This window comes from Ailuropoda melanoleuca, chromosome 12, assembly GCF_002007445.2.
Source record: "Ailuropoda melanoleuca isolate Jingjing chromosome 12, ASM200744v2, whole genome shotgun sequence".
Lineage (NCBI taxonomy): Eukaryota > Metazoa > Chordata > Mammalia > Carnivora > Ursidae > Ailuropoda > Ailuropoda melanoleuca.
This window is the reverse complement of record NC_048229.1, coordinates 28,097,146-28,120,722: the sequence shown is the minus strand read 5'-3', so window position 1 is coordinate 28,120,722 and position 23,577 is coordinate 28,097,146. Positions and strand designations below refer to the sequence as shown.

At 39.6% G+C, this 23,577-nt stretch overlaps 1 protein-coding gene across 3 annotated transcripts in view; it reads right to left on the bottom strand.

Annotated features, from left to right (window-relative positions):
* LOC100482033 (putative protein ZNF720) overlaps nt 1-23,577 on the bottom strand; it is a 181,386-nt gene that overhangs the window by 4,463 nt on the left and 153,346 nt on the right. The window contains exons 7-8 of one of the 3 annotated variants that reach the window (XM_034639105.1): nt 20,378-20,504; nt 19,783-19,878 (exon numbers count right to left, since the gene is read on the bottom strand). In XM_034639105.1, the coding sequence (XP_034494996.1) occupies nt 19,783-19,878; nt 20,378-20,504 (223 nt within the window). Of the gene's footprint in view, nt 1-19,782; nt 19,879-20,377; nt 20,505-22,599; nt 22,679-23,577 lie in introns of those variants that run through there. The other 2 variants (XM_034639107.1, XR_004619164.1) reach the window with 2 other exon arrangements.

The window sequence follows — 23,577 nt, the reverse complement described above, 5'->3', positions numbered from 1 at the left end:
AGGTCGTGATTTCAGGGTCATGAAACTGAGCCCTGAGTGGGACTCTGCACTCACTGTGGACTCTGGTTTAGATTATCTATCACTCTCCCTCTGCCCCCCATCCTGCCCCACCACTGCTCGTGCTATCTCCCTCTTTCCCAAATAAATAAATAAATCTTAAAAAAAAAAAAAAAAAGAATTCTGGAACTCATCTCCTGCAGGTGCTCTGTCTCACTTAGTAATATTCTCCACTGTGGGATTTCTCCCCTGCAACAATGATGGACTGGGAGTTTTCATAGAAGTCCTACGTTCTATTTTTTTCTCTCAAGGATGATGTTCTATTCTTTCCTGAGTGCCCATAGCAAGGAACCTCTCTGTACAAATGTACTGATTAGTCAAGTGGAAGAGGAACAGGCAAAGGTCATTTAACACCAGGGCTGAATCTACGGCTCCCTTACCTCATTTATCTCTAAGGTTTAACCAAACAATGATAAAAATTGATTTCTTTCTAGGTGGTGGGAAAATAGAAGGAAGAGGTACACCTCTCATGGGAACCAAGAGATTGAATACAGACTACACGGAATCCAGCTTCAGTTCAACGAAGAGCACTAATTATACTGAAAACAAAACCAAAAAAATACTTCTATAATCTGAAGCACATGACCAGTTCTGGGCAGCCAAACCTTGAGAATGTACGCTCCACACAAAATTCCAGGTCTGCAGAGAAGATGAACAGTTTCAAAGGGCTCCTCAACACAGGGAAGAGGACCAAATAGGTGGGCCTGGAGTCCTTCCCTCCCTCCACTTTGCATTCAAGCTAATGTCGCCCCTGCGTGGTGAACAGGATCAGCCACTCCTCTCTGCGCCTCTTTTTATTTCTCCTTCTTCCTGTCACCATGCCAAACATATTCGTGGAAATAGCTCCCACTCTGACAACTTTGACAAGTAATACAGGAACAATCTGGTCCTGGTTCAATGTTGGATTTCTTGGCTTGGACCTCACAGATTCCACAGCCTTTAAAAATATCAAGTTTTCCCCATACTTTTACCAATGCCCACTTCTTCAGGGTACAGGATCTCTTCAGTTTGCATCTCTGACTTCCTTCTAAAAACTAACTTTGCCTAAAATGAACATGGGCAGAAAAATCAGTTGCATTTTTCAGTATCCCTAAAAGAATCCACTTATATAGAGAAGCCTTCATGAGACATGTGGCCATTATTACATACACTTTAATGGTGAGAGATAAGAGAGAACACATTGCACGGAAACAACTGAAGAAACTCTCATAGAAATTACTGTTATTCCTTGTACCTCCTGGGCTGCTCAGCCTTTGAGGACTCCACACTCTTCTATGTCCCATTCACTTTTCCACCCTGCTGGGCACGTTTTCCTCTCTCCTATATCTTCTCCTCTCTCCACAATTTATTTTCTCCATTGTGTTACATAGAAATTTGCTATCCTAACTCTATATCCTACCATGAATACCTAGGATTAGCAGCATTTGGAAAGTAGGTTAGCTTTCTTTACATGCAACTTCTTAACAAAGTAGGTCAACCTACACATGTATGCATATCTGTGTCTGTTTTGTTTTCTTATTTTTTTTTAAGATTTTATTTATTTGTCAGAGACAGAAAGAGAGTGACCACAAAAGCAGGGGAGTGGCAGGCAAAGGGAGAAGCAGCTTCCCCATGGAGCAAGGAGCCTGATATGGGACTCAATCCCAGGACCCTGGGATCATGACCTCAGCTGAAGGCAGTTGCGTAACCGACTCTGTCACCCAGGCGTCCCTCTATTTTGTTTTCTATTAAAGTATAACTGACTATATATATATATATATATATATATATATGAATGACATATATTACATCAATTGAGGTGTACGACAGTGATTTCACAACTCTATAGTTTCTAGTATGTTCTCACAAGTGAGCTACTGTCACCATACAATGCTATTATTTTTTTTTTTTAAAGATTTTATTTATTTATTCGACAGAGACTGAGACAGCCAGCGAGAGAGGGAACACAAGCAGGGGGAGTGGGAGAGGAAGAAGCAGGCTCACAGCGGAGGAACCTGATGTGGGGCTCGATCCCATAAAGCCGGGATCACGCCCTGAGCCAAAGGCAGACGCTTAACCGCTGTGCCACCCAGGCGCCCCCATACAATGCTATTATAATAGCACTGAATGTCTTCCCTATGCTAGATCTTTTATCCCCATGACTCATTAATTCCATAACTAAACCTCTGTACCTCCCATTACTCTTTACCTATTTTGCCCATCCTACCACTAGGGTTCACTCTGGTAACCAGCAGGTTGTCCATTGCATTTATGGGTCTGTTTCTGCTTTTTTTTGTTGTTGTTTCTTGCTATTTGTTACAATGTGGACAGACCTGAAAGGTATTATGCTAGGTGAAATATGTCAGAGACAAATTCCATATGATTTCACTAATATGTACAACTAAACAACAAAACAAATGAACAAACAAAAGACAAAACACACCCATGAATGTCTTTTTTTTTTTTTTTTAAAGATTTTATTATTTGACAGAGAGAGATAGCCAGCGAGAGAGGGAACACAAGCTGGGGAGTGGGAGAGGAAGACACAGGCTCCCAGCGGAGGAACCTGATGTGGGACTTGATCCCAGAATGCTGGGATCACGCCCTGAGCCGAAGGCAGACGCTTAACGACCGCCACCCAGGTGCCCATGAATGTCTATTTTGTTTTGAATAAAGTCCATGAATAAACTTAAGAACTATAAAAATTCCAAGATTACACACATTCTATAATGTAACAAGTTGGTCTCTAACAATTTTCCGCTGCTGGCCGAAGACAGAAGACTCCTAGAGTAAAGACCAAAGGCCATTGCTCATGACAAAGCAAACATCATCAACATCTTCATCACCTAATTTCACTTGCCAGCCTCCCACCCACAATTCCTATGGGTAGATGCCACACATGCAGTGGGTTTGTGCCACATCTGTGAGATCCTGAGCATAGGAAACCCCAGTATCTTAAAAGAACATCAGCATATCTGCGTGAACTTTTGCCATGGAAGGAGACATACATTTTCCCGTACAATAAAAAAAGCTGTCCTCTACCCAAGGGCAAAAAACTATCACTATGTTCCAAAGCTTTTTTATATACCAACATCAATGGAAAGACAATTAGAATAAAAATATTCAAAGCATCTATCCATAACACATAGAGAAAATGTAAACCATAGAGAATCATCTCCCAACAATATTCACCACTCAGTATGATACCAGCTGGGCTCCAGTCTAATTTTCCCAGATAGACACCACCTCATTAAACACTCATTAAACTGAGACAGGATCTGGGATAAAATCTATTGCGTTTACATCGGGAAGCATTTTATAAAGCTATGACAGGCAGGATACAATACAGAAAAATTTAGTGAGCTGTAACTTTCACTTCTGTAATGTCCCTGTGGGTCTTGCATTCAACCAGGTAAAGAAATCCCAATACCCAAGAGGGTCTGGTTTAAATTTCTGTAGTCGGGGCGCCTGGGTGGCACAGCGGTTAAGCGTCTGCCTTCGGCTCAGGGCATGATCCCGGCGTTGTGGGATCGAGCGGTTAAGCGTCTGCCTTCGGCTCAGGGCATGATCCCGGCGTTGTGGGATCGAGCCCCACATTCCCTCTCTCGCTGGCTGTCTCTATCTCTGTCAAATAAATAAATAAAATCTTTAAAATAAATAAATAAATAAATAAATTTCTGTAGTGAGCTTTCTAAGGGTCATGGTAAACAAAACAAAATGAAACAAAAAAACCAAACAAAAAAAACCCACAACTAAACTGTGCAAAAGCATAGAATTCACATGTTATCTAAAAAGATGAGAGATTTTGTACTCCTTACCCAGGCAAAGCACATCCTGGATATAGTGGAATCATGGCCCATTACAATTAAAAAAAAAAAAAAAGGCAGAGAATTGGGAAACACATAGGAATTAGGGCAGAGGTATTCACCAACCATCAATGGAGAATATTAAAAAAAAGCAACATAGACCTAAAAGCTGGACAAGACTGTGTAAAACAAAACAGTGTTGGTCACAAAGATAAAAATACTTTGGATTGTCCTGAACATAGGTGAAGATCTGGAGGAAATATTGATCCTATGAATTCACATGACCTACTCTGTGTGCCTGTACCTGATGAAAATCAAGGAACCTCTGGTCCAGGTCATGAGCTCACAGCATGATTTCAAGGAATAGTAGCAATAGCGCTGTACACAGCAAATGTATGATTTTCTTCTGATATTCATGACAGTATCCAAAATTCATTTTCCTTTATGCTGCCCTGCTGCTCATTTGGCAGTGACAATACAGAGGAAAATTAAAAACTCAATATACCTGGAAGCTTTGAGTTTAAGTTCCTTCCAACCAGCGTCCATACAGCTAATCTTTACGGTCTGGAAGACAACAAAGAGCCACACTGTACCACAATGGACACTCCCCTGGCCACTCTGTATACGAAAGAAGTGCGTGTCCAGAACCACAGCAGAAATGTTTCCACCCAAAACCTGTCACTGTGGGTGGGACTTATTTAGGGACAATGACCAATGAGTTGACTATACTCATATATATCTGGTGATAAAATTGATAGAACTTAACCTACTTCCAGTGACCTAAAGAGAGAGATAATGATAAAACAGCTATCAGATTGCTAAGATTCCAGTTACAGTCCATAACAAGAAGACTTCTATTGCCAACTCCCTGAAAGTCATTCTGCTATGGGAATATAGATGTAATCATTCATGAGAGCATAGACGCCCATGGAAGGTTTTTGACATCAAAATGACATTGAGTGTGTGGTCCTGTGAGATTGCTAAAAATCACTAGAGGCAGGAAAAGATGGAAAGAAATCACAGGACAAGTCTGATCCAAGACTGTGATGGTGTTAATGCATATGAAGACTTGTACAAACAAATGAAAAGAAAGCACAATACAATATTTTCAGAATACATTTCAATTTGTTAGCTAATCTGATGGGAAAAGTAGAAAAATAGAATGCCTCAGTCACTACACAAAGCATGCAACACACTGATTTTTAATAGGTTTCAAAATGAAATTGTAAAAGTAACAATGTCTTTAGAAAAACACAAAGGATTCGGTCTCTGAGGTGTTAGCAGAAGGGAAGATTTCAAAAAATGATAAAAACACTAACCATGAAGGGTAAAATGACAAATTGGATTACCTTAAAATTAAGAACTATGCTGCATCACAAGCTCAAGAGATAGAAACAGAGGCAGAGTGAGAGAGGAGACAAAGGACTCGTTCTCAGCATATACACAGAACGACAAAGCCTGAAGAAAAAGATACCACAACAGAAAAAAATGGGCACAATAACCCCATAGATACTTTGAAAAAGAGATTATCCAAGGGTTAACCATACTCCATACTAACAGGAGGTAACAAACAACAACAAAAAAGCAAATAAAACTATGATTTGGGGGCGCCTGGGCGGCACCGCGGTTAAGCGTCTGCCTTCGGCTCAGGGCGTGATCCCGGCGTTATGGGATCGAGCCCCACATCAGGCTCCTGTGGCTGTGAGCCTGCTTCTTCCTCTCCCACTTTCCCTGCTTGTGTTCCCTCTCTCACTGGCTGTCTCTATCTCTGTCAAGTAAATAAATAAAATCTTTAAAAAAAAACAAAAAAACAAAAAAAACAAACAAAAAAAACCTATGATTTGGTAATATCACACACCAACCAGAAGCCTACCGTGAAAAAACTACATAAAAAACCAAGTTTTGTAAAGTCTGGATAACTCAGAAATCCAGTACACTGCTGGTGGTGGGAAAACTGGTATAAAGATTTTGGCGAACTGTTTGGGAGGATCTACTAAAGCTAAACATATCTAAACATATTTATCAACAATCCAGTCCCATATAAATAGCCAGCAGGTATGTGTGCATTTTCCACTAGAAGACAAATTATACATTTTACATGCCAGTACTCTTCATGACAGTCCCACACTGAGAACCATCCGCCTACTCAATAACAGTAGAATGATGCAGTTGGGTGACATTCAAGCAGCATTGGATCCATCCATTCTAATGAATGAGGCACAATAACATACAGTAAATACAGATAAATTCACAAATGATGGAAAGAAAAGAAGCCAAATACAAAAGAGCTCCCATTGCCTGATTACTTTTACATAAAGGTCAAAAGTGAGGACAGCACTCTCTTGCCTTATATATTAAAGGACTGCTGAGTTTTGGGGAAAGTTACTGGGGAGCTCAGGAGGACAAACAATATCCTGTTTTGTGATCTCAGTGGCTTAGAGATGTGATCAGTTTGTGAAATTCCATTAAGCTCTTTACTTATGATTTCCACACATTACACATTATTTTTTAAAAAACCTCATCATTAAAAATAAATGTAAGAAGTAAACATCATAATGTACATATACTGACAACTTGAAATTAAGGTAGGATGCAATTTCACACGGACTAGATTTAAAAAGCATGTTTCTTTAAAAAAGAATACCTTAATTTCTTACTAAAGCAATATGGTACTGAGTATACAAAGTTTACAGAAAAAGAATGAAACGTAGAATTATTTTCTGAAAATGTAAACAGGAAAACATAAGAAACAAGTAATAAAAAAATGATTGGGTGTAATGAAAAGCATAAAAAATTGGTAAATTCAAACACCAATATCACCATTAGAATATTAAAAATAAATACACCGAATGTTCCTAGTAACACTAAATGTTGTTTGAATATACTGCACTGGAATTTTCATAGAACTAGAACTAAAACAGAAGGAAACAAGTGGAAGAAAAAAAAAAACACCCCATGTAGTGATGACCAATCAAACAACCAGCATGGCAATATAAGTATTATACAGAAAAACCTTTAACACTAAAGGAGTTTGGGGGACTGAGTCCAAGACAGCAGAAGAGTAGGAGACCCTAGTTTTGTCTGGTTCTGGGAATTCAGCTAAAAAGCTATCAAATAATTCTTAGCAACTGAAAACTCAACTGGAACTCTAAGAAAATGGCTGCAAATCTACAAATAGAAAAGTGACGACTTTCTGCAAGAATGACAAGACAAAAAAACTCACCGCAAAAGAGAGTAAGAGGCAGTACTGACTGCCAAGGACCTAATCAGTATGGACGTAAGTAAGGTGTTGGAACTAGAGATCAGAATAATGATTATAAAGATAGTAGCTGGGCTTGAAAAGAGCATAGAAGACACTAGAGAATCCCTTCATGGAGAAATAAAAAAACTAAAATCTAACCAAGTGGAAATTAAAAAGGCTATTAATGAGATGAAATAAAAAATGGAGGCTCTACCTGCTAGGATAAATGAGGCAGAAGATAAAATTAGTGATATAGAAGACAAAACGAAGGAGAATAAAGAAGGTGAGAAAAGGAGAGATAAACAACGGGAGGGGAGAATTTGAGAGATCAGTGATACCATAAAGCGAAACAATATTAGAATAATTGGGATCCTAGAAAAGGAAAGAGCCAGAGGGACAGAAGATATATTGGAGCAAATTATAGCAGAGAACTTCCCTAATCTGGGGAAGGAAAGAGACATCAAAGTCCAGGAGGCTCAGAGAAACCCCTCAAAATCAATAAAAACAGATCAACACCGCGACACATAATACTGAAACTGGCGATTCTCAGAAACAAAGAGAAAATCTGGAGAGCAGCTCAGGATAAGAGGTCTGTACCCTAAAAGGGTAGAAACATTAGATTGGTAGATCAGCAGAGAACCGGCAGGCCAAAAAGGACTGGCAGGGTATATTCAGGGTGCTAAATAAGAAAAATAGGCAGCCAAGAATACTTTATTCAACTAGGATGTCATTCAAAATAGAAGGAGTGATAAAAAGCTTCCAGGACAAACAGAAACTAAAAGTATCTGTGATCACCAAACAACCCTACAAGAAATATTAAAAGAGATCCTCTAAGCAAAGAGGGAACCCAAAAGTAACATAGACCAGAAAGGAAGAGAGACAATATACAGACAAAGTCACCTTACAGGTAATACAAAGGCAGTAAGTTCTTATCTTTCATTAGTTACTCTGAATGTAAGCGGGCTAAATGCCCCAGTCAAAAGACACAGGGTATCAGATTGGATAAAAAAGCAAGACCCATCAATAGGCTGTCATTTTAGACCCAAAGACACCTCCAGATTGAAAGTGAGGGGTTGGAAAACCATTTATCATGGTAATGGACATCAAAAGAAAGATGGGGTGGCAATCCTTATATCAGACAAAGTAGATTTAAACCAAAGATTGTAATAAGAGATGGGGAAGGACACTATATCATAATTAAACAGGAAGATCTATCCAACAAGAAGATCTGAAAATTGTAAATATTTATGTCCCTAACATGGGAGCAGCCAATTATACAAGCCAATTAATAACAAAATTAAAGAAACACACCAACAATAATACAATAATAGTAGGGGACTTTAACACCCTCCTCACTGAAATAGATCATCTAAGCAGAGGATCAACCAGGAAATAAGGGCTTTGAATGACACACTGGACCAGATAAACTTCACATAGTACAGCATCCCTTCTTCATTAAAACTCTTCACAGTGTAGGGATAGAGGGAACATACCTCAATGTCATAAAAGCCATGTATGAAAAGCCCACAGCCAATACCATTCTCAGTGGGGAAAAACTTAGACCTTTTCTTCTAAGGTCAGGAACACAGCAGGGATGGCCACTCTCACCACCGGTGTTCAACATATTACTAGAAGTCCTAGCCTCAGCAATCAGACAACAAAAAGAAATAAAAAGGCATCTGAATTGGCAAAGAAGAATTCAAACTCTCACTCTTTGCAGATGACATGATACTCTATGTGGAAAACCCAAAAGACACCATGGCAAAATTGCTGGAACTCATACAGGGATTCAGCAAAGTGGCAGGATATAAAATCAATGTACAGAAATCAGTTGCATTCCTATACACTAACAATGAGACAGAAGAAAGGCAAATTAAGCAGTTGATCCCATTTACAACTGCACCCACAACAATAAGATACTGAGGAATAAAACCAACCAAAGAGGCAAAGGATCTGTACTCAGCAAACTATAGAATACTTCTGAAAGAAATTGAGGAAGACACAAAGAAATGAAAAAACATTCCATGCTCATGGATTAGAAGAACAAATTTTGTTAAAATATCTATGCTACCTAGGGGCGCCTGGGTGGCTCAGTCGTTAGGCATCTGCCTTCAACTCAGGTCATGATTGCAGGGTCCTGGGATCAAGCCCTGCATCGGGCTCCCTGCTCAGCAGGAAGCCTGCTTCTCCCTCTCCCACTCCCACCGCTTGTGTTCCCTCTCTCGCTGTATCTCTCTCTGTCAGAGAAATAAAATCTTAAAGAAAAAGAAAAACAAACAAACAAAAAAAAAACTATGCTACCTAGAGCAATCTACATATCCAATGCAATCCCTATCAAAATACCGTCAACTTTTTTCACAGGGCTGGAGCAAATAATCCTAAAAAGACCCCAAATAGACAAAGGAGTGTTGAAAAAGAAAAGCAAAACTGGAGGCATCACAGTTCCGGACTTCAAGCTATATTACAAAGCTATAATCATCAAGACAGTAGGGTATTGGCACAAAAACAGACACACAGATCAATGGAACAGGAGAGAGAAACCAGAAATGCAACCTCAACTGTATGGTCAACTAATCATCGACAAAGCAGGAAAGAATATCCAGTGGAAAAAAGACAGTCTCTTCAACAAATGGTGCTGGGAAAATTGGACAGCCACATACAGAAGAATGAAACTGGACCATTTCCTTACACTGTACACAAAAGTAGACTCAAAATGGATGAAAGACCTAAACGTGAGACAGGAATCCATCAACATCCTAGAGGAGAACACAGGCAGCAACCTTTATGACCTCGGCCACAGCAACTTCTTGCTAGACACGTCTCCAAAGGCAAGGGAAAGGAAGGCAAAAATCAACTAGCGGGTCTTCATCAGATAAAAAGTTTTTGCATAGCAAAGGAAACAGTCAACAAAATCAAGACAACCCACATAATAGAAGATATTTGTAAATGACATATCAGATAAAGGGCTATATCCAAAATTGATGAAGAACTTCTCAAACTCAAAGCCCAAAAAACAAATATTCCAGTCAAGAAATGGGTGGAAGACATGAACAAACATTTCTTCAAAGAAGACCTACAAATGGCCCCCAGAGACATGAAAAAATACTCAACATCACTCAGCATCAGGGAAACGTAAATCAAAACCTCAGTGAGATACCACCTCACACCAGTTGGAATGGCTAAAATTAACAAGTCAGGAAACAACAAGTGATGTATGATTGGATTCTCTTTCCTCTTTGACACTCAATGATTCGCCCAGAAATCTATACACAGAACATCCTCTATGAGATCTCAAAGTGAAAATTCCACCCCAAAACACACATATGTAGCCTGCATGGCTCTTTGGTTGACTACTAAGAACAAGACACACAGATCAGGCATCCAAGGTAAAAACACAGGAAAGGCCCAGCACACACGAGTCCACTTTCACCTGGAGAACCAAGACTACACACTTGTGTATCTGACTACATTTTGCACAGGCTAATACCCTTCCTGAAGAACACACCTATAAATGTGTCCCCACACATGGGTTCTCAACATCTGTTCCCTACACAGGCACCTGAGAACATACAGGAAAGGAAATTTGGGTGGTTACACCCTAGAACCACTGACATGGTAATGGGGGGATAGGCACAGCAATCCAAGATTTACCAGCGCTCCTGGTGATTCTGACACAGGCTAAATTTGACGACCTCTGCAGGAACTAAGTCACAAGTCAATCCTGAGTGATCCACAGATGAGTCACTCTTAGAAATATCCACGCTTGTGGTCACGTTACTATTGTGACACATGAACACACGACACACATTTCCTTTATTCATAAATGAATCTGACTCTAACAGAGTCTGTCTTGGCTTCCTCCTCTTCCATCTCTCCTTTCTCTCAATACCCTCCTTGAGCTTCCTGGGATCACCCCAAATACACTTTTTTTTTTTTAAGATTTTATTTATTTATGTGACAAAGAGACAGCCAGCGAGAGAGGGAACACAAGCAGGGGGAGTGGGAGAGGGAGAACCAGGCTCCCAGCAGAGGAGCCTGATGCGGGGCTTGATCCCAGAACGCCGGGATCACACCCTGAGCCGAAGGCAGATGCTTAACGACTGCTCTACCCAGGCGCCCCGCCCCCAAATACACTTTTGTTCACACTCCTCAACAGAAATGATCTAAATTAAAGTGAATTAGAACTTATGTAGGGGCGCCTGGGTGGCACAGCGGTTAAGCATCTGCCTTCGGCTCAGGGCGTGATCCCGGCGTTATGGGATCGAGCCCCACATCAGGCTCCTCCGCTATGAGCCTGCTTCTTCCTCTCCCACTGCCCCTGCTTGTGTTCCCTCTCTCGCTGGCTGTCTCTATCTCTATCGAATAAATAAATAAAACCTTTAAAAAAAAAAAAAAAGAACTTACGTAAATATTTTATCAAGTAAGTCATGAAATGCATAAGGACATTAATACATGTTATATATTAAAATGGGACTGAATATAGCATTCTCACGATAATGCTGTATTTGACGATTTTACCGTAAGACCATAAATAATGGCAGGCTTCAGCAGCCCTTCATCAGCACTGCATTTACACGCAGAATAAGAGAACCGTGCACTAAGGTTAAGGATACTCTAAATTTGGGGGGATTTTTGTAACACCTGGTTTCAAGGCAAAGTATGATGGCCTTTCTGTCAGATGCTGGGAAGAAGTTCAGAGAACAAGAGACATTCGCAAACATCTTAAATGTCCACCTGTGCCACAGTTATAGCTTTGAACTTAGATGGGCAACTGTGACAGAGTGCTGGTGAATGACAGGGAGAGAGTAGTGCCCTGGGGAGGATGACCTCCCTGAATAAAAACAGAAAGGCTTCAAATCAAATTTCTTAAGTCCTATCAGATTTACACCGCCTCCTTTACTGACTTAAACATGGTCTGATGCGTGGTGGTGGGGCAGGTATCTTACGGCCATGAGAGAACAAGTATAATCACAATAGCTGGGGTGGAAAACACCAGAGAAAAGAAAGGGAAAAATGAGAGTACACTCTAGGGTGTCTGAGCCATTCTATTCGACCTGAGTGTCCACCTACTCACTGTGTACGTAACACAAAACACACATCCTCTTTTCTATACATACACGGCAGTCTTTTCACGGTAGAGCTGACCACAAAGTAACAGGCACTGCAAAATGAATTATTACCCTTCAATTGGTCCAATATTAAATGGGAGTGTGACATGCTACCCAACTAAATTTTATCAATTTCTACAACTGATAAAAATCCTCTCTCTACTCAGGTCAGGACAGGTATACGCATAGCATGGCCTGTGAAAACAAACAAAAAGAAACAACATAGGGACATCCAGCCTAAAAACTGGGTAGACTGTTTGATGCATAGATGCTCACTGACAGGGACTGGTGACCTGCTTCCCAATGAATCAGTGTCTTGCACATGGTCCAGAGCACAGGACTAGACTCATCATGGAGCTGAGTGGAAGTGAGGGGGATCCCTGCCAGCCGTGGGTCAGCATCCTTGGGAGGCCACCCATGTATTATGCATCAGACTTATGTTGGGATTACAGCACTGGGATACCAGTGCTTTGTGGATCCACCACACGTCTTGCTGGTCCTGCATATTACTATCCAGCAGCTTTCTTCATCCTGAACATCTACTCTGTCATGTGACACGTGAAATCGTCAAACTATGCCCACAATGTTTAAACCATCCAATATCCCCTCTCCACCCACCACCATGCGTCTGGGCCTGGGAAAGTACAGTTATCTCTGTCATCCAACAGCAACTGGTCCTCAGTACAACCAGGAAATGGATTAAATAAGGAGAAATGGATCTGACTTCCCCGCAATCCTGGAAAATGAGCACATACCCCAAATCCCCATCTCTGTCACATTTGCTCAACACAAGTAGCTTCCTAAGACCTTGCAGTGACCAAAGGGAGCTCCTTAACACATCTGTCCTCACATTTCAGTTCTCCATATTCTATTAGCAGAACTTACCTTCCTATAGAAGTATACACCATCATATTTTATCTGTCCTCACAACTCTCCTTAGTACCAAGTGCCTGAGGTAATCCTGGGGCCCACTGATGGTGTCTTCCTGTTCTTACAGTGAAGTGGTGACAACATTGTATTTCAAGCTCAGATATGGCTTCAAGTGATCCAGTTACCAACCATTTCTCATTGAATTCAAAAATTCCAAGCTACTCATAAGAACCTACAAGGGCATGCATGGCTTATGTGGGACGGGGAGAGCAGTGAAAAGTGGGGTGTCCACAACACAGGAAAGAAGGACAGCTGTGATTCATATGTCATCGGAATGGAGATGAGGAGACAGAATTGAAGATGATTTGGAAAGAAAACAAGTAAAATTCATATTTCTAGATCTGGAGTCATTAGTGCAGCCTTGGACAAGTGTCCTCTCCCCACTTAAGGATTTCGTTTCACCACTATAACCTATATATTTTTCACCTCGTACTTTGGACCACATCAAGACTCCTAATAGAATGTTTTCTTCCTAAACTAGAACATCTACTCAGCACTCACTACTATCCCATGTTTATTCCCTTCAAATAAATGTTAAAACAACCCATGACTCATTAAGTCTTGAAGTTTTCACCTATCGAGTTGTTGCAGTAATGTGAATAACATGGATAATGTCATTTCCAAGAAGGGAAAAGAACAACAACTACAGAAATCTTACTTAATGTTCTTCTCCATTTGAGAGGGAAGGAGTGAAACGTGTCACTTAAACCACCTGGAATTTAACGTGATCACTGTAGGATTACGCCCACATTCAAATTAACGTTGAATGCCATGTCATTTCTTGTAATCTAATCATAAAATTCCTGAGCAAGTCATATAAGAAAAAGTTCCTGAACACTGGAAGAAGGAAAACAAAGTACATCCTATGTGAGTCATAGCCAGGTAGACAAGGTAAGATTTGCATGGGGAGATTCTCAAAACAACATACATGACATTAAGGCAAAATAAATACAAAGCTATGTAGAGAAAATTATTCCCATTATGAATCTGTTTTTGTTAGGAAATCATCAATTTTTAAATTTGGTAATTATCTCTTTGGATCCAGTATTCCCCTTCCTTCTGAAAATATAGCTATACACACACACACATACACACACACACACACACACAAACACACTTATTCCTAGTTAGTTCTTTAACTCCAAAATACATCTTTAACATAATATAGCATATTGCACTCTGTGCACATCAAAACCATAAACCTCTGTGTTCTTCTATATGCTCACAAAAGCAACATAAGCAAAGAAAAATATAGGGTAAAAATTTTAAAATTCTGAGAATTCTGTAGTTTGGGAACTCAAAAATTACAAACACATTTTCAGTTCTGGTGGGGGCTGGTGCCGCTCATGCCAGCCCTGTCCAAGGCTATAATGTAATCGATCTAGGTCATTTAAATTTGGATTTTTTTCAATAATAAATACTCTGATTTAGAATCATGTCTGAAAAGTGGTACTGACTTCTACTTTCTGCTGTGATTTCTCTGCTTTTCTTTATTTAGTAAAGATTTATTTATTTATTTTGGAGAGAGAAATAGAGAACAGGAGGAGGGACAGAGGAAGTGAGAGAATACCAAGCATTTAGCATGGAGTCTGACCTGCAGATAGATCCCAAGCCCCCGATATCATGAGCTGAGCGGAAGCCAAGAGTCGGATGCTTAACAAAGATAGCCACCCAGGCACCCCTTCTCTGATTTTAGACTTGCCTTTCTATTGCATACTTTGCCAATTATTTGTATCTTTAATATTTTTGTCCCTTATAAAGGTTCTTTTTTTTCTGAACTCTATATTAAAAACAGAGGTTGTTCATCAATCATTACATTTCTATCCAGTATGCTTGCTCTGATGTTGAGTAAGGTTTCAGTTCCAGGTAAAGAATTTATCACCATTCTTGACATTTTAAGATGTCTCCCCAGTATATATAATTTCATGCTGAATACTTCTGATTATTAATTAAATATTGCCACGTTCTTTACATTTCTAGGGCTTCATACAGTATGCAGGCTCTAATGTTCAGAAAGTTTGTAGTTCTGCTTAAAGACTTTGCCACATTTTTTTTAACATTTGTCTGCATTTTTGCTCACTATGTATTACCATATATTGATAATATCTGAGTGCTAAAGACTTTGCCAATTGTTTACATTTGTGACATTTCTTCCCATTATGAAATGTCTGATGTTGAGTGAGTCTTGAACACCAGTTAAGAGGCTTGCCACACTTACTACCTTTATAAGTTTTCACTTGATTAAGGATATAATGATGAACAATAAGATTTGAGCTTTTTGAAAAGACTTTCCCACTATGATAGTGGTTCTCTGGAAACTTAGTTTTCTGATGTTTACTAGTATTTGACACTTGATTGACATTTTCCCCAGATTCATTACATTGGTAAGTTTTGTCCTCTTTAGAAATACTTTGGTAATTATGGAAAATAGATACTTCCACATCTTTGGATACCACTCCAAAAAATAAATCTTCCTTGCCTGTCTTTCCCAATAGGCCCATGGTGTTGTGGAAAGACACAAACAACTAAAAGATACAAAATAAGTGATACCACTCACTGTACTCATATACATATACATTAAAATTCTAATGTGAAAAATTAATACATATTATAGTACATTATCAATGGACAAAAAGGAAGCACCAGGGTTTTGTTCCATCATGGAGACAAAAATGGACCAAATTACCTTTAAGAGTCTTCCAGAAGCCATTTAGAACACAGCACACCCAAGTAAGTACAAATGAAGAAGAACCACATGGAAGAGACAAGGCAAGTTTGTGACTTGGCCGCAAAAATGGCTCACCCTCCCTGACACTCCATGGCAACACTGGAAGAAAACTCTTACCTCCCCTCAGGAGAGAAACAAATGAGTGACCTGTATGTTCAAGGCTTCATTGGTCTGGCTTCTTTCTTACTACCTGCTGGAATAGTTTTTGTCATGCATGACATGGAAGGCAGAAGGAATGAGAGCACCCTCTGAATGTCCTGTAATGGTTGCTCAGAGAAAAGGTTCAAACAATGGAGACACTACACAGTTGAAGACAGAGGAAGGCTCTAATGTGAACTACAATTTTTTAAACTGGGGAATTACAAAAATTGAGACAATATAAATGGAGAGAATATAGAATATGTCTGACACGCCCCTGAAATTACTAATATATCTGCTCTCCTGCAGAAACCAACCAAGTTCAGAATACATGGTAGGAGCCTGTTTTTTTTTTTTTCTTTTTAATTACCTAATTTCAACAAAAGATCACAAGGCATAAAAAGAAACAGAAAAATGTGTCCCAATCAGAGGAACAAAATTACTGGCCTTAAATTAATAAAGAACTATTAATAGTCTGACACAGAAATCAAATAACCATCACAAAGATGCTAATGGAGAAAGAAGAGAAAATGAATAGTGTAACTAAATGTTATCAGGAAAACAATGCATGACCAAAATAAAAATCCAAAGACACAGGAAATATAACAACAATCAATCAGAAATTGGGAGCTGAAGAGTACAATCACTGAATTTAAAAACACAACAAGGGGTCAGTCACAGACTTAATCAAGTGGAAAAAGAATCAGACCACTTAAAGATGGCTTGTTTTAAATTATCTACTGAAAGGACAAAAGAAAATGTGGAAAAGGACAGAGTCTAAGTGACATGGAACATCAACGAATGGACCAATATATACATTAAGGGGACTCCAAAAGGTGAGGAGAGTGAAAGGGGCCAAGGGTTTACATGAAAAACTAAAGACTTGTACTTCCCATGTATGTGGAAAAAAGGGACAAATTCAACAAACTCAGTAAATTTAAAGTAGGATACATGTTAAGACATGAATACAGTGGCGGGGCGCCTGGGTAGCACAGCGGTTAAGCATCTGCCTTCGGCTCAGGGCATGATCCCGGCGTTATGGGATCGAGCCCCACATCAGGCTCCTCTGCTATGAGCCTGCTTCTCCCTCTCCCACTCCCCCTGCTTGTGTTCCCTCTCTCACTGGCTGTCTCTATCTCTGTCGAATAAATAAATAAAATCTCAAAAAAAAAAAAAGACATGAATACAGTGGCACATAATTAACCTATGAAAAATCATGAGTGAAAATAGAATTTTGGAACAGCATGACAAAAGCAACTCATCTTGTACAAGAGAGCTCCTGTAAGATTAGTAGTGGGATTCGCAGTAGACCTTACAGGAAAAAGTGCACGGGGCAATATATTCAAGTACTGAAAGATTAAAAAATAACCACCAAGAATATTCTATCTGGCAAAACTGATTTCCATGAATGTAGAAATGAAGACTTTCCTAAGTAAAAACCCCTCTAAGTTTACCAGACCTGTCCTACAAGAAGGATTAAAGGAAGTCTTTCTAAGTGAAATAAACGGATTCTAGACAGTAAGTGAAACCACAGGCCAACATAACACTCTCTGCTAAACATAAATATTTACACAATTGTAGTAATCTATAGTGCTCTAATGAGGTAGCACAAGTCACTTTTATTTCTGCTGCAGAATTTTTTAAAAAATAAAAGCATAAAAATAATAAATCTGGGTAAATAAGTACACAACATTAAAAACAGAATTTGCGATACCAGTAACATAAAGTGGGTGCAGGAGTGGAGATACATAGAAGAGTTTTCTATGCCACTGACGTTATCGGTTTAAAATTGTTTGTTATGCCTTTAACATATTTTAAGCAATTTCCAAGGTAACCACAATGAAAATACGTACAGAAGACACAAAAGTTAATGAGAATGGAATCAAAGTGTACCATGGGTATAACACCACAATTAAGGATAAAATTAAATATGTAAAGATGATAGAGGTATAAACTGTTTAAAGATTGCTTTCAATTCATAGAAAGTGTGTCTCTCATGCATAGAGGGTATACATTCAGAAGGGGTGATGAAATTAATTAAATTATTATGATGATTCGCCTACACAGGATACAATACTCACTGAACACTAACCAAGGAAAGAAATACACATGATGACTCACAATCAAATATGTATGGGTGGTATTTGTACAAATAAATACATAATTTTATTAGTAAAGGGCATAAAGCTGATTCATATTTAAGTTAAACTTACACTGTCTTGAAATGTACAAAGTTGACAACTGTCATCCTATAATAAGATACAGAGGTAAAAATGGTACCACATCTAAATAATGTTGTGGAAGGTCCCATACAAAAGGAAGCACATTATTACAGAACTGAAAAGCCAGAATAAGACAAAGCGTCACCAAAAGATGTCAACATAAAAATAGGTAAATTTTAAAAGGAAACCTTCTATATAACTATAATTTCAGACTGTGACTGTGTACTGATGAAAAAACAAGCATTTTGAATTATTGGCACTGGCAGTAAGCTTGTAAAGAATATTCGTTAATACAACCATGAAAAGCTTTAATGGAAAATTTTATGACTAAGTACTTAAAAGACATTAAAAATGTATTGTGTTATTAATATACCTCTACTCTTGTACAGAATGCAAGGCTATAATCCATTCTTTAGAACCAAGCACCCAAACGAAAACCTTTCATTTTGAAATAAAAAACAACATGAAAATTGTAAAAATGTACCAACAATCACTTCTTAAAAAATAAATATTTGGGATAAAATTCAGATATATTCTGAGGAAAGTAGAAGAAAAGGCTAATGGTTAATTTTTCCTGTCAATTTAAAATTCAATTTATAAACAAGACTTTTTTTTTTTAAAGGGGAATTTTACCAATTATCCACCATACTTCTTCTAAGCAAATGCCTACGTTATATCATAAATTTTCATGTAAAAATTCAGAGACAAATCTGACATATAACTAAAAAGTGAAAACACACTTGACTAAGTCAAAGAACTTCATATAACACAAGATGATAAAATGATGTGATTATAAATAAATAAGATTAACAATTCAGAGTTTATTATAGCCTGCAAGTTCTGAATTGCAAATGTTCTAGCTCCCCTAAGGCACTAATTTACATAGAAATTCTACGATTCAGATTGATCCATTAAATTGTTTCACTACTGAGAAATTCTTTTACCACCACGCATAGTGGAAATTTCTAATTTTAGTTGATACAGAGAAAAATGAACTTTTATAGTGAAATAAAGGAGTAGACTTTCCATTTTAGGAAGGTGGTTTTTTTACCTGATGAACTTACTGAGTCTCCATCATGTACCATTAAGACTAAAGCCTCCATAACATGAGAGAGCATAAACCAGAAAACATTCCATGTCTGTCTCCAGTGTTCTGTGATTTCTACACCAAACTGCAATATGCCAACCACTACCCTGCCACACTTCTCACATGATGAAAAACAGAACTTACAAAGGGCTTAGCATAGAGTTCCTCAGAAATAGGGAGATTTCCCCAGGGCCCTCACAGCAATGGAGAAGCTCTCAAGATTAAGGAGGCCCTCCCACTCCAAGGAGAGTCTCCTGGCCCTCCCTGTGCATGTGATGGACCGTCACTGGAGCTGAAGGAGAATCCCTAGAGAGCTTGATAATGTTGGCTAGCAGATGTCCCTCTGTGAGAGGGGGAGAAATTCAACTATGCTTCTAAAACTAATTTCCATTCAAGCACAGCTACTCAAACTAGAATTTAAGGTCTGTCTTCCTCCTTCAGACTTGGACCTCCCCTCTGTCAACTGTTTCATTCATTCCCACCTACCTGGATGGAAGGCTACGGTCTCCTTTCTCTTCACATCCCAGAGTTGCTTCTCTTGCTCCAAAAAGATGACCAGGTCTGGCTTCCACACAACAAGACCTGTTTATTGGAAAAAATGAATAGGAATATTACTGGAGATTCTAAATTTCATTCCACTATTTTGCTCAGTGGGGGAAGAGAGGACATTCCAGAATTCTAGAAAATGATTTCTCAAACACTGTTGACCAACAGCCCCTTTAGAACACATATAGGAGTTTCAAATAATTCACATCATGATCGCCCCTTCCAAGTACTAGATACAATAATAAGGAATAAAAATTAGAGATTAAGATATGGGCAGTACCGTTTTATGCCTCTCAATGTTCAGTACTGCCACTCATCTACAGAAGTGATGAAGTTACCCTAAGGAAGGGGAAGCTAAAGCTGAAAAAGAATCATGAAGATTTTTTTCTCTACATTTACAAACTCCTACTTATTTCCCTTTCTGCCTGGATCTGAATTCCATTCATACAAAGAGGAATCTTCCAAGAGACAGTCTTCACAGGAGGGAAGAAAACCCTGAGTGGGGCCTGGGAAATCTGGAAGGAGTCATCCTCACCCAAGAACAGGAGGTGTCCGTAGTTCTCCAGCATCACGTCCCTGTACAGTTCCCGCTGCGTGTGGCTCAGGCATCGCCACTCCTCCTGGGAGAATTCTATGGCCACGTCCCTGAATGTCAGCAGTCCCTGCAAGACATACCACAGTCACCAAGTGGCCATCGACAAGAGTTCACAGTGGTCCCTAAGATCAAGAGGGAGTTAGTGTCACCAGATAGACCCATGACCTGACCTTTACTGCTCACCTGCTAGTACCCACCAACCTTTGTCCCACATTTTACTTAACCTCTTCTTTCCATTTTGTCTTTTACTTCAATCAAAAGACCCCATAGGCAGAGTCTCCTGTGTTGGAAACAGAAACTATCCAAAAAAAGTTATAACGGCCCTGAGGAAGCACTTGGGCCTGCCCAGTTGGAGATTATCCTCTGACTCAGACCCGTGTAGATGGAGCAAGCAGTAACCCAGGGTACTTTTACCTCATTATAATATGAAAATCTCCAAGGAAGGAGGAGCATACACATCACTTTCATAACATACAAAGTATGTACGGAAGTGTTGTCTTCATGTGCGACCATATGCCCAGCTCTACATAAGATGATGAAACCCCTCTTGCTGAATTTCCATCTGAACCCTAAGTGAAAGGAAACTGTCCCCCACGGAAGTTACTCTGTGTGATCTCCTTATTGGCTGCAAATCAAGTTTCCTCTGTGTCACAAGCCTACCTTGTATAATTTCTACCTGTGACCCTACTATATTTCAGGGTTTTAAGACACTCAAACACGTTAAGAGAGATTTTTGTTTTTTTTCTGAAAATACAAGGAAGTAAATAGAAGGGTAACTCTGTGACCTAAGTGTGGAGTAAAATAAAAACCTCCAAGATGCAGATCTGACTTAGAAGCTCCGGTCCTAGAAATCAGCATCTCTGCTACACAAAGGTGAGAGCCTTCACGGTCCAGGGGAAACTGATGGGCAGGGGCCAGCGAGCTAAGGGTTAAGAAAGTACTCTTGAGACATTTTTGGTGCAAAAAGCGTTTTTACTAAAGCACAGGGCCAGGATCCCTGGGCAGAAAGACCTACACTGTCCTTGTGAGAAGCCATTGATAATATAGTTTTAAGTTGGGGGATAGAAATAAAGGAAGCTTCTGCAGGGATTTTCATATGTTAAAGAGGACTTACAGGATCCCGGAGGCCTGGCTATTGTCAAGCTGCTTGCTTTTTACCTCTAGCGAAGCATTAACATTAAGGCAGTTGGGAAGTCCTTATGGAATGTCCTACGCTGCCCATCTCAAGTATTTATTAAGGGTCCGCAAGTCGAATTTGTTTACCTCCATTTCTTTTACCTTTGTTCTCAATAGAAACTAGAAGCAAGAACAAGTCAGAAAAAAGAAGTTTCTACTTTAAATGTGATGGTTTCTGCATATCGCTCAGTAAATCCATCTAAGATCCTTAAGAATGATAATGGGGAAAATACAGACTCCATAGCGGAGAAATCTGTCAGAGAGCACCAACCCAAGTAAAAGAAGGTAACAGGAGCTATAAGGAAACAAACTTATATCAGTGCCTTAGGCACACTGAAGGACTTATTATTAATGGTGTGTTCTTGTGCCCACAAACAAAATCAGAAAATAAATTGTATTATGAAAATACGGTGGATTTTCAATCACACATAGTTTCCATGTTCTGTAGTATCTAGTATATTTAAATAGAGTATCTTTTTCACATTCCAAAGAGCAAGCCTCCCCTTTTTTTTCTAAAACTTGCTGAGTTATTCTGGGTCTCATATCCATTGTGTTTATTTATGCAATTTCTTACTCCTGGTCTACACAGAGCTCAAAAAGCATCTAGATGGAACCTAATAAGAAATGTTTTCCTTGACTGATATCCAAGGCCGGAGGCCATCAGCAGTAGGTATCTGGGACGCAAGGCCTTCCTCTGTGGGTCTGTCACCAAGGGAATATTTATGATATCTGCAGGACTTTAATTCAAAGGGACAAATGTTTGATAGACTATTGAAAGACAGGTTAGAGAGAAAGCTCTGGAATATGGGAGGGGGAGTGTTCTAAAGACTTAATATTGGGTATCATTTTTGAAAATGTTTTAAAATTAGGGGAAAAGATAAAGCAGAAACATCATAACTAGAGGAACCAATATTTGTAATTTCTAAACGAATGGAATTTCAGGAGAAATAGACGACACACCATCTGACTTGGGACGCAAGGCTTACCTGAGAACTGGCCATTTCTTCTTCTTTCATGTCGTCCTCTAGATTTCTTTCTCAGAAGAGATTCGTGGAGAAATCACAGCTGCATCAGGAGAAAATGCCTTTAAAGCCACCAACAGAGCCTCTGCACCTCTAAACTGCTTGCCTGACAGCAGGACTTTGAAATGCAGAAAAGGCCCAAATTCCTAGTCCTTTGTGTCAAGAGCCTTTCAAAAACTATGAGCTCCTACTTGGAGACCAATCCCTGACTTTTCCTTCTCTGCTTTCAGGGGGCCTCCCCTCCCACACACTATCACAAATTCAGCTACGGCAGAGGAACCGTGTGCTGCACAGACCTGACCCTCCCAGACTCACAGAGCAGAGACCCTGTTACCTCTCCTTGCACAAAAACCTATACTCAACTCTCATAAATTAATAGGAAGCCCTTGTGCTTATCCCTGGCCTCACTTAGAATCACCTGGAGCCCTTAACTAACAGGACACTGTCCTTTCCACCCATACCAACAGACAGAACCCGAGGAGGAGGGCACCAGCAATGATCGGTTTTGAAACTCCACACGTGATCCTATTGGGAAGCATTTGGGGGAGGTGACCAGGCAAAGGACAGCAACCAAGCCTATGATTGTTATCCAGATTTAAATCCATGCCTTTTCCACTGATCAGAGTTTCCGGAGATTTATACATTCTCCCTCTTTCTGCTAAGCAGAGGGAGACACCCTTACAAATGGAGCTTTCCCTTATAAATGCAAATATGTCTTAGAAAAGTAAACATACTGGGTTTCAGAGCTTTTCCTTTGTCTGCTGTGTCTTTAAAATAACAGCCTAGTGGCGCCTGGGTGGCTCAGTTGGATGAGAGTCAGACTTGATTTCGGCTCAGGTCATGATCTCAGGGTCATGAGGTCGGGCTCTGCTGAGCAAGGAGCCTGCTTAAGATTCTCTCCCTCTCCTCTGCTCCCCCATCCCCCCCCCAGCTCACTCACGC